General features: G+C 32.1%; 1 protein-coding gene across 1 annotated transcript in view; it reads right to left on the bottom strand.

Moving 5' to 3' along the window:
- LOC138305581 (uncharacterized protein DDB_G0286299-like) overlaps positions 1-12978 on the bottom strand; it is a 39002-nt gene that overhangs the window by 16282 nt on the left and 9742 nt on the right. The window contains exons 4-11 of the mRNA XM_069245886.1: positions 11860-11952; positions 11326-11391; positions 9785-9877; positions 7874-7963; positions 6590-6682; positions 6058-6123; positions 4496-4588; positions 2626-2715 (exon numbers count right to left, since the gene is read on the bottom strand). Coding sequence (XP_069101987.1) covers positions 2626-2715; positions 4496-4588; positions 6058-6123; positions 6590-6682; positions 7874-7963; positions 9785-9877; positions 11326-11391; positions 11860-11952 — 684 coding nt within the window. The remainder of the gene's footprint in view (positions 1-2625; positions 2716-4495; positions 4589-6057; positions 6124-6589; positions 6683-7873; positions 7964-9784; positions 9878-11325; positions 11392-11859; positions 11953-12978) is intronic.

Genomic DNA, 12978 nt, shown 5'->3' with positions numbered 1-12978 from the left:
CCCCCTTTTTGACAGACAGTTACACAGATGTCTAGCTTTTTGTTAGTTAGATAGTACATGTTATAAAGGCCATAGCTTTAGGATCGGGGCGGCATCCTATGCTGCAGAACAAGGCTATTCTGATGCCAAAATTTGTTCTATGGGGAGATGGCATTCCTCAGCCTTCCGGAAATACATCAGGGCAAATTCAGTGATATAGTTAGATCATTTTCACTTAGTATGTGTTGTTTTTATATGTTTTTAATATGTACAGTATTTCTTCTTGTGCAAGTAATATAGTGTACATGGGATAGCTTGCTTGGGCCGGCTTCCTCTTCTATACTATTTTTTCTATATGGTTTAGTTTTTCTACTTAATAAATTTTGATGTATTTTTAACATTTTCCTGTTTAGGAAAGCTTGCTTGGGCCGGCTTCCTTGTTCACATAAACGTATAAAGTTTGATTGCAAAGATATTTGGCAATATAAATCTTCTCTTAGTTGACTTTAAATGTTTTTGTACATAGCCTAATATGTGTTATTTTGATTTAGTAATCTTGACAGGAACTTGCTTGAGCCAGTTTCCTGGATTTACTGTACCTCATAATTTTAGTTTATGGTTTCTTTATATATATATTAGCACCTGTCTCCAAACAACAAATTATGGTCAATTCAGTATAGGAATTCAGGGACTGTGTATGTGATGAATTCCGTCAACTAACTCGAACATTCAGAAATCCAAATACATATTGTGGAAATCTCCGTATGTGGACCATAAGGAAGATATATGTGATAAAAGCGTTGATATAATAGTGAAGAACTTGACAATGTGTATTTATCTTGCCATGCTTGGGCTTGGCAAGGTATATTAGTGGGAACAATTTTATTTCAGCTGATATTAATTTTATTATTGAGTCCTTTTTTGAACAAACAAATTGACTGTTAATATACTCTACTTTAAAAACCTTGAACTGTTTCTTTTATTTACTTGAATGTGTTTTAAAGTGAACTTTGTGTGTTGGTGGGGAAGTTAAAAATCCTCTTTGAGATATTTTTAACTTTGTGGCCCTGTTCTATCGAACCCCCACCTTAATATCAATATTGAGATGTTCTAGATTATGTTATGTTTCATAATCTTTTAACATAATTCTTTAAAACTGAATTATAATTTGTTTGCATAATATTTGTTTTATAACTTTGATATGAGTTTTATATAATTTTATAATAAATATGTCACCTTATGGTGGCCATTTTCAATTCATTTAACTCTTTGTTTTCTGTATGTGGAGTGTGCATAAATGCAAGCTATACGTATAGCTAATTTTATGTACTGACACATATAGAAGTAATTGTGTACAATTTAAGTAGGAGTTATTCCCCTTTGCTTGACTGTCCCTTATTTGGGGTACCGTATGACGTCACCCTTTTGTAAAAGAATCTGATTGGCTAAGCCATCAGCCCTTCATCTAAGAAAAAATTTTCACGGGCGCCATATTGGCATACATTTTGTGCAACATTTTATTGATAATAACTCAACAAATTGCCAAAAACCCACCCTTTGTATACCCGCCCAATTTTTTATTATTTTAGTTCCTCTTTGAGATTTTTTTCATATTTTTGGCCCTGTTCTATCGAACCCCCACCTTAATATCAATATTGAGATGCTCTAGATTATGTTATGTTTCATAATCTTTTAACATAATTCTATAAAACTGAATTATAATTTGTTTGCATAATATTTGTTTTATTACTTTGATATGAGATTTATATAATTTTATAATAAATATGTCACCTTATGGTGGCCATTTTCAATTCATTTAACTCTTTGTTTTCTGTATGTGGAGTATGCATAAAATGCTATTTGTTGTGACGGTACACATTACATTGATTGGAAACATTTTCCATATTTTTTCCTGAAAAATCTTATCTAAGATTACACGTGTGGCAAAGCCTTATACAAGGGTATAAACTACTTAATTTTTCTGATTGCATCATGTGTGATCGTCCTCCTCATGTATGATCGTTTTTTCTAAACCATTTTTTTTTAAAATAGTGGTGATGCTTAACCTTTATAATATTCATTAAAGATAAAAATAAACAAGGATTTATCAAAATGCGTTTTTCTAGATAAAGTAATTTTGCGTTAATGTATTTCTCATGACTTATGTGTTTAATGTTTTTGTCTGTTTCATAAACATGGTAGCGTAATTATTGATTTAAATCATCAAAAGTGATATATAAAATATCAATTTTTATGGTTGACCTAATTGACATATTATTACGTTACTTGATTTTTGTTAGTTAAAGTAATACTCATCATTGAGAAAAACGTGATATATCGCATACCTCTCTATTCACAAACTTACATTTCATTGAATTAGAATTAGTAAATATACTTCTGTAACCAGTAAATGATTTTTCCACTTAATAATAGTTTTCTAATAAAAATATACATACATTTCGATTACAGCCTACAACGAATAATTACAAGAAACTGGTCTTTCTTACCTTACTTTATTTACTGAACATTGAATAGCCTTAATTATGGATGTCTAATAAACCTAGCCATTGATAGTTTTATTTTTAAACTTAATTTATAATAGCAGCATATCGTTGAAATTATCATATTGTCAATTTAACAAGTTACCTTCACATGGAGTTTCTGGGGACGCAACATCATCTTTAGGTTCCAAAATCGCTGTGTCTTTTTCATCCTGCTCTGTCTGCTCCTTAGGTGCTAAGGAAATAGATGGTATGTTTTGGAATATTTATTGTTTTTAATTGTAAGGCTACTTGAATTCATCTTTTTGTGAGTTGAAGTTCAGATAACAAATGATATATGGAAGAATTAGGTCAAAGTGACATATTTTAGATTTTTTTTTCTATTTTAGCATTAACGACTTCAAATGATTTTGCTGAAAACCCTTATTTTACAACTCCTTGATAGATTGAGATTCACGTTAAGTACTGCAAGTGGATCTTGAAACAAATATGTTTTGATATCAGTTAGTTGTCTTTTCTCTAGCTGAACTCTTGCTCACAAATTCGTAGCTTATATTCCTATACGTAATATATCTTCACATTTAAAAATACGATATATCCATGATAAACATGAAAAAAGTATTTCTATACATCCAGAATATAACTTCAGTACCATAGATATATTTATTAATTACCAGATATATACATTATGTATCTTTGGAATATGAAATATAAAATATTATATAGGAGCTGAAATAGACCAAAAATCAGGCAAATAAATAATAATATACATTTTTTAAACAACCGCAATACATTATTTTAATTCTACCAGATGCATGTAACTACACAGAGACTTGATACGAATTTATATATATAGATATTTAAATACAGTATTGACTATTCGTTTGATATTCGTGCCACGTCCCTGTGTATACAGTGTACATGATAGGCTGATGGGCTTTCATCGTCGCTCTTTTCTAGGCATATATACATCCATATAACATCATAAAATGAAAGTAAAACATAATAACCAGCTGTACTTATATGTTCTTTGACCTTCGGTGCAAACTACCTGACGTGTTTGTGTTTACTTATATTTGTTTTAAGATTTGTTGAGTCACCCCGTCGAAGGCCTCTTCAGGAAACATTATACAAACACGTGTTCGATTTCTACGTACATTTGCAATGAAGCGTGAAGTCGACCTGGCATGAAGTCGAGAGCAAATAGAAGTGCTTACTAAAGATCGACTTTTTTTTAAATTGATCGCTAAATCGTCGTAATTATCAGAGTTTTTGACTCGTTTTTACTACTGTTCCAAAGAGCACATTTGCTTTATTTTACTCGTATTCAGTGAGTTTTAGGCTAATTCTGGCATCTTTCTTGTACATGTGAACATCATTACAAAAATAATTTGGGAAATTCCACTTTTTTACTGCCTGCGCATATGACCTCGATATTTTCAGCTTTGTGGTAATGATTCGGAATACCCCCCCCCCCCCTGCTATACGAGGGGTTTTTGGTTTTGTTTATGTTGTTGAAAAACATTGAAACATTGGAAATTTTTCATTAGCAGATATTTTCATAAGGATATATGCTCTATAATTCAGCAAAGTTTGGTTCTTTATAACGATAATGTTCGGTCGTTTGAACAAACGCGAGGCCCAAGGACCTTAAAGTCATCCGACTGCCTTGAGAATAGTGGGATGACAAATGGTGCCATGGTGGGTATCTTTGAATTGGGATCAACCTTGAATACTTTGTCGAGACCATGTCATGATCATTTCAGTCAAGTTTCAGCCACATCGCACTGATGGAACTTCAGAAGTTCAAAATGTCTTTTAAGATGGCAGCTGTGGCCGCCATCTTGGATTTCGGATCGACACGAAAAATAACAACACTTTGTGGGGACATGACAGTATTATTTCAGGCAAGTTTCAGATAAATTGAACCGGTAGAATGTCAGTCAAGAAGATAAAAATGTAAAACAAAAAACAAAAAAACACGAAAATGATGATAACTATAGGTTAACAATTACCTGTAAACTGGTGTAAATCTTCCGGATTTGACGATTTCTTAGAGCCACCCAAAGTTTCATTTTCTGTGTCATCATCTGTTTCCTTTGCAACCCCTAAAAAACAGGAACGTGATATTAAAATAGACGTTTCCCACATGATGGCAGTGACTAGCATCGATCATATCATATAGGCTTTGGAGATTAAAATATCACAATTCCGAGTTATAATCCTGTTGACGTGAGGGATCCGATATTGTCATTGTTTTAGTAAATGTGAATAAACTACTAAAATACATTTAGTGAAATATTGATTCACCATCATGGTTAATAAATGATACATTTGAAATATCCTTTAATTCGGATATTATTGTCTGTCAAATTATATAAATGGTATTTGGAATAGTCGTGTACATTTGTAGGAAGCTGACACCAGAGAGAGACGGAAGGCATTTCACACTCTTTTCTGAGCTTATTTTGTTCAAATTCAGTAAAAGCGACCGTCGATTGGAAATAAAAATTGGGAAACAAAAATAGTTTTATTATCTAGAGGTTCTAATAACAACGAAGAAGTCTCGTCCACCACTACAGATCGTGGAAATAAAGTCATAATGTGTGATAACCCGAAATAAAATCGTAATGCGTGATAACGCGAAAAAAGTCGTAATGCGTGTGATAACGCGAAATAAAGTCGTTATGCGTACGTGATGATGCGAAAAAAAAACGTTATTGTAATAACGCGAAATAAAGTCGATATGCGTGAAAACGCAAAATAAAGTCGTTATGTGTGATAACACAAAATAAAGTCACAGCGATAACAGGTTGATTTTCAGTAAATATGGCTCAAGTAGTACACACTCAGACAAATGTTAATCACCTTCTCAATATACCTTTTGTTTCCATAAAATCTGTGAGATGTAATAATCCTTAAAATTCTTTGTACATATACCGTCCGAAATAAGTTTTCATTATAAACATTCAGTTTGCACGACTGAAATCGTTGTAGAACCAGGTACTATACGCTATTGTTTGCAATAATGTATGTTTATGTGTATGGATTTGGAATATATCGAACATGCCTTGTAATTTTCATAATGTGTTTTGAATGTGTCATGATAAGATGGCAAGACAAGCGACACCCGGATTGTGTCTACACCATACAAACCACGCAATAATGAATTAATACAATGTTGTTTTTTGTGACAGATACATATTAATTCGAGTGGAATCATTTATAATTTTACACGTATGGATTAGCCTTATACTTACGATTAAATTCTTCAATTTGCAATATTTTACCATGTATGATCGTTTTCCTGAACCAGCTTTGTAAGATAGGGATAGTGTTTAACCTTGATAATATTTTAATTAAAAATATGCGTGGTATGAAAACAGGGGTTTATCAAAATGCGTATTCTTAGATAAACCATGACATTGCAGGACTTGTGACTTTTAATATTTGTGTATCTCTTATAAACACGTACGGTAAATTAATAATTGCATTAATGATCGAAATATCACATATGAAATATCAATTTTATGGTCGACCGAATTGGTATATCATTACTTCACTTAAATATTCTTACCGTCATCGTTTTTGTCTTTGGTCTTTTTCTTCTTTTTCTTCTTTTTCTTGATGATAACAGGTTTGTCTGAAACATTGATAAGGCAATACTCATCAATGACAAACGTGATGTATTTCACAATTCTCTATCCATAAACTTGTTACATTACATCGCAAATAGACTTATATAACCTGAACATGATTTTTTTAGTTAAATCATAGTTTTCTAATACAAACGATATAGATATTTCATCTACGGCTTACAACGGATAATCACTGGGTCTTTATTTACTGAACTTTGAATATTCTTAATTACGGATGTCTACTAAATCTAGCCATTGATCAGGGTTAAAAAACAAATTTATAATAGAAACACATCATTGAATTAACATCATTATCAATTTAATAAGTTACCTTAAATTGCACCGAAAGTACTGGAAAAGTTCGAAATGTGAAAGGTTTACGCACAGCGCACGGCGGAAAACGACGGACGAAATATGATGACCATAGGTCATACTGACCCGACCTGGAGGATCAGTATGCCTTAAAATTACCTGTAGACTGGTGTAAATCTTGAGGATTTGTCGACTTCGTTAAACCACCTAAAGTTTCATTTTCTGTGTCATCATCTGTTGCCTTTGCAACCGCTAAAATATAGGAACGTTTTATTTAAAACACACGATTTACGTCAACGTAAAAGTAAGTCGATTATCAGTATAAATACCTCAGATAATATACAATCAGACAATCGTTAATCACCATCTAGATATATCTAGTAAACTTGGAAATGTAACCCCCCGCAGTTCTCTTTATAAAGTACCGTCCCTAACAGGTTTCCATTATAAACATTCAAAAACAGGTACTGGACCCTATGATTTGCAAAATCTTACGTTTGCGTGTATAGCTTTGGAACACATCGAAGATGCTTATGACATTCACAGTGTGTTTCAGATATGGCAAATGTCAGGATGGCAAGACACAGTATATCTTAAATCTGTCTTAACCATGCAATCCAAGCAACAATGGATGATTACAATGCTATTTGTTGTGACGGTACACATTACATTGATTGGAAACATTTTCCACATTTTTTCCTGAAAAATCCTATCTAAGTTTACACGTGTGGCAAAGCCTTATACAAATGTTTAAAATACTTAATTTTCCTGATTGCATCATGTGTGATCGTCCTCCTCATGTATGATCGTTTTTCTAAACCATTTTTTTTTAAATAGTGGTGATGCTTAACCTTTATAATATTCATTAAAGATAAAAATAAACAAGGATTTATCAAAATGCGCATTCCTAGATAAAGTAATTTTGCGTTAATGTATTTCTCATGACTTATGTGTTTAATGTTTTTGTCTGTTTCATAAACATGGTAACGTAATCATTGAATTAAATTATCAAAAATTATATATAAAATATCAATTTTTATGGTTGACCTAATTGACATATTATTACGTTACTTGATTTTTGTTAGTTAAAGTAATACTCATCATTGAGAAAAACGTGATATATCGCATACCTCTCTATTCACAAACTTACATTTCATTAAATTAGAATTAGTAAATATACTTCTGTAACCAGTAAATGATTTTTCCACTTAATAATAGTTTTCTAATAAAAATATACATACATTTCAATTACAGCCTACAACGAATAATTACAAGAAACTGGTCTTTCTCACTTTAATTTATTTACTGAACTTTGAATAGCCTTAACTATGGATGTCTAATAAACCTAGCCATTGATAGGGTTTAAGAAAACCACAAAAAGAAACTAGATTTATAATAGCAACATATCATTGAAATTATCAAATTGTCAATTTAACAAGTTACCTTCACATGGAGTTTCTGGGGACGCAAGATCATCTTTAAGTTCCAAAATCGCTGTGTCTTTTTCATCCGGCTCTGTCTTCTCCTTAGGTGCTAAGGAAATAGATGGTATGTTATGGAATATTTATTGTTTTTAATTGTAAGGTTACTTGAATTCATCGGTTTGTGAGTTGAAGTTCAGATAACAAATGAAATATGAAAGAATTAGGTCAAAGTGACATATTTAAGATTTTTTTTTTCTATTTTAGCATTAACGACTTCAAATGATTTTGCTGAAAACCCTTATTTTACAACTCCTTGATAGATTGAGACCCACGTTAAGTACTGCATGTGGATCTTGAAACAAATATATTTTGATATGTAAATCACTTCAAGAAAGTTCGGTATCAGTTATTAGTTGTCTTGTCTCTAGCTGAACTCTTGCTCACAAATTCGTAGCTTATATTCCTATACGTAATATATCTTCACATTTAAAAATACGATATATCCATGATAAACATGAAAAATGTATTTCTATATATCCAGAACATAACTTCAGTACCATAGATATATATATAAAGTAAACACAAACACGTCAGGTAGTTTGTACCGAAGGTCAAAGATCATATATACAGCTGGATATTATGTTTTACTTTCATTTTATAATATTATATGGATGTATATATGTCTAGAAAAGAGCGACGATGAAATCTAATCAGCCTATCATGTACACTGTATACACAGGGACGTGGCACGATTATCCAACGAATAGTCAATATGTAAATATCTATATATATAAATTCGTATCAAGTCTCTGTGTAGTTCTATGCATCAGGTAGAATTAAGATAATGTATTACGGTTGTTTAGAAAAGTATATTATTATTTATTTGCCTGATTTCTGGTCTATTTCAGCTCATATACAAATTTTGTATTTCATATTCCAAAGATACATAATGTATATATCTGGTAATTAATAATTGTTTTAAGATTTGTTGAGTCACCCCGTCGAAGGCCTCTTCAGGAAACATTATACAAACACGTGTTCGATTTCTACGTACATTTGCAATAAAGCGTGAAATCGACCTGGCATGAAGTCGAGAGCAAATAGAAGTGCTTACTAGAGATCGACTGTTTTTTAATTGATCGCTAAATCGTCGTAGTTATCAGAGTTTGACTCGTTTTTACTACTGTTCCAAGGAGCACATTTGTTTTATTTTACTCGTATTCAGTGAGTTTTAGGCTAATTTTGGAATCTCTCATGTACATGTGAACATCATTACAAAAATTGTTTGGGAAATTCCACTTTTTTCCTGCCTGCGCATACGACCTCGATATTTTCAGCTCTGTGGTAATGAGTCGGAATACCCCCTGCTATACGAGGGGTTTTTTGGTTTTGTTTATGTTGTTGAAAAAACATGGAAACATTGGAAATTTTTCATTAGCAGATATTTTCATAAGGATATATGCTCTATCATTCAGCAAAGTTTGGTTCTTTATAACGATAATGTTCGCTCGTTTGAACAAACACGAGGCCCAAGGACCTTAACGGTCATCCGACTGCCTTGAGAATAGTGGGATGAAAAATGGTGCCATGGTGGGTATCTTTAATTTTGGATCAACCTTGAATACTTTGTCGAGACCATGTCATGATCATTTCAGTCAAGTTTCAGCCACATCGCACTGATGGAATTTCAGAAGATCAAAATGTCTTTTTAAGATGGCAGCTGTGGCCGCCATCTTGGATTTCGGATCGACACGAAAAATAGCAACACTTTGTGGGGACATAACAGTATTATTTTAGGCAAGTTTCAGATAAATTGAACCGGTAGAATGTCAGTCAAGAAGATAAAAAACATTTTTATCTTCTTGACTGACATTCTACCGGTTCAAAAAAAAAAACACGAAAATGATGATAACTATAGGTTAACAATTACCTGTAAACTGGTGTAAATCTTCCGGATTTGACGATTTCTTAGAGCCACCCAAAGTTTCATTTTCTGTGTCATCATCTGTTTCCTTTGCAACCCCTAAAAAACAGGAACGTGATATTAAAATAGACGTTTCCCACATGATGGCAGTGACTAGCATCGATCATCATAGAGGCTTTGGAGATTAAAATATCATAAATCTGAGTTTATAATCCTGTTGACGTGAGGGATCCGATATTGTCATTGTTTTAGTAAATGTGAAAAACTACTAAAATACATTTAGTGAAATATTGATTCACCATCATGGTTAATAAATGATACATTTGGAACATCCTTTAATTCGGATATTATTGTCTGTCAAATTACATAAATGGTATTTGGATTAGTCGTGTACATTTGTAGGAAGCTGACACCAGAGAGAGAGACGGAAGGAATTTCACACTCTTTTCTGGGCTTATTTTGTTCAAATTCAGTAAAAGCGACCGTCGATTGGAAATAAAAAAAATGGGAAACAAAAATAGTTTTATTTTCTAGAGGTTCTAATAACAACGAAGAAGTCTCGTCCACCATTACATATCGTCGAAATAAAGTCGTAATGTGTGATGACGCGAAATAAAGTCGTAATGCGTGATAACGCGAAAAAAGTCGTAATGCGTGATAACGCGAAAAAAGTCGTATTGATACCGAAAAAATGTTATACGTAATATCGCGAAAAAAAGTCGTTGCGTGATGCAAAATAAAGTCGTTTGTGATAACACAAAATAAAGTCACAGCGATAACAGGTTGATTTTCAGTAAATATGGCTCAAGTAGTACACACTCAGACAAATGTTAATCACCTTCTCAATATACCTTTTGTTTCCATAAAATCTGTGAGATGTAATAATCCTTAAAATTCTTTGTACATATACCGTCCGAAACAGGTTTTCATTATAAACATTCAGTTTGCACGACTGAAATCGTTGTAGAACCAGGTACTATACGCTATTGTTTGCAATAATGTATGTTTATGTGTATGGATTTGGAATATATCGAACATGCCTTGTAATTTTCATAATGTGTTTTGAATGTGTCATGATCAGATGGCAACACAAGCGACACCCGGATTGTGTCTACACCATACAAACCACGCAATAATGAATTAATACAATTTTGTTTTTTGTGACAGATACATATTAATTGGATTGGAATCATTTACAATTTTACACGTATGAATTAGCCTTATACTAACGATTAAATTATTTAATTTGCAATATTTCACCATGTATGATCGTTTTCCTAAACCAGCTTTGTAAGATAGGGATAGTGTTTAACCTTGATAATATTTTAATTAAAAATATGCGTGCCAGGAAAACAGGGGTTTATCAAAATGCGTATTCTTAGATAAACCATGACATTGCAGGACTTGTGACTTTCAATATTTGTGTATATCTTATAAACACGTACGGTAAATTAATAATTGCATTAATGATCGAAATATCACATATGAAATATCAATTTTATGGTCGACCGAATTGGTATATCATTACTTCACTTAAATATTCTTACCGTCATCGTTTTTGTCTTTGGCTTTTTTCTTCTTTTTCTTCTTGTTCTTGATGATAACAGGTTTGTCTGAAATATTGATAAGGTAATACTCATCAATATGAAAAACGTGATATATTTTACAATTCTCTATCCATAAACTTGTTACATTACATCGCAAATAGACTTATATAACCTGAACATTATTTTTTTAGTTAAATCATAGTTTTCTAATACAAACGATATAGATATTTCATCTACGGCCTACGACGGATAATCACTGGGTCTTTATTTACTGAACTTTGAATATTCTTAATTACGGATGTCTACTAAATCTAGCCATTGATCAGGGTTAAAAAATAAATTTATAATAGAAACACATCATTGAATTAACATCATTATCAATTTAATAAGTTACCTTAAATTGCACCGAAAGTACTGGAAAAGTTCGAAATGTGAAAGGTTTACGCACAGCGCACGGCGGAAAACGACGGACGAAATATGATGACCATAGGTCATACTGACCCGACCTGGAGGATCAGTATGCCTTAAAATTACCTGTAGACTGGTGTAAATCTTGAGGATTTGTCGACTTCGTTAAACCACCTAAAGTTTCATTTTCTGTGTCATCATCTGTTGCCTTTGCAACCGCTAAAATATAGGAACGTTTTATTTAAATCACACGATTTACGTCAACGTAAAAGTAAGTAGATTTTCAGTATAAATACCTCAGATAATATACAATCAGACAATCGTTAATCACCATCTAGATATATCTAGTAAACTTGGAAATGTAACCCCCGCAGTTCTCTTTATAAAGTACCGTCCCTAACAGGTTTCCATTATAAACATTCAAAAACAGGTACTGGACCCTATGATTTGCAATATCTTACGTTTGCGTGTATAGCTTTAGGACACATCGAAGATGCTTATGACATTCACAGTGAGTTTCAGATATGGCAAATGTCAGGATGGCAAGACACAGTATATCTTAAATCTGTCTAAACCATGCAATCCAAGCAACAATGGATGAATACAATGCTATTTGTTGTGACGGTTCACATTACATCGATTGGAAACATTTTCCTATTTTTTTGGCCTGAAAAATTCTATCTAAGTTGACATATGTGGCAAAGCCTTATACAAGGGTTTAAAATACTCAATTTTCATGATGGCATCATGTTTGATCGTCCTCCTCATGTATGATCGTTTTTTCTAAACCATATTTTGTTTTAAAATAGGGGTAATGCTTAACGTTTATAATATTCATTAAAGCTAAAATTAAAAAAAAAGGATTGATCAAAATGCGTATTCCTAGATAAACTAATTTTGCGTTTATGTATTTTTCATGAATTGTGGGTTTAATGTTTTTGTCTGTCTCATAAACATGGTAACGTAATCATTGAATCAAATATCAAAATATCATATATGAAATATCAATTTTTATGGTTGACCTTATTGACATATTATTACGTTACTTGATTTTTGTTAGTTAAAGTAAAATTCATCATTGAGAAAAACGTGATATATCGCATACCTCTCTATTCACAAACTTACATTTCATCGAATTAGAATTAGTAAATATACTTCTGTAACCAGTAAATGATTTTTCCACTTAATAATAGTTTTCTAATAAAAATATACATACATTTCAATTACAGCCTACAAAGAATAATT

This window comes from Argopecten irradians, chromosome 13 (genome assembly GCF_041381155.1).
Source record: "Argopecten irradians isolate NY chromosome 13, Ai_NY, whole genome shotgun sequence".
Lineage (NCBI taxonomy): Eukaryota > Metazoa > Mollusca > Bivalvia > Pectinida > Pectinidae > Argopecten > Argopecten irradians.
Note: the sequence above shows the minus strand (reverse complement) of the source record. Positions and strands in the feature narration are given on the sequence as shown.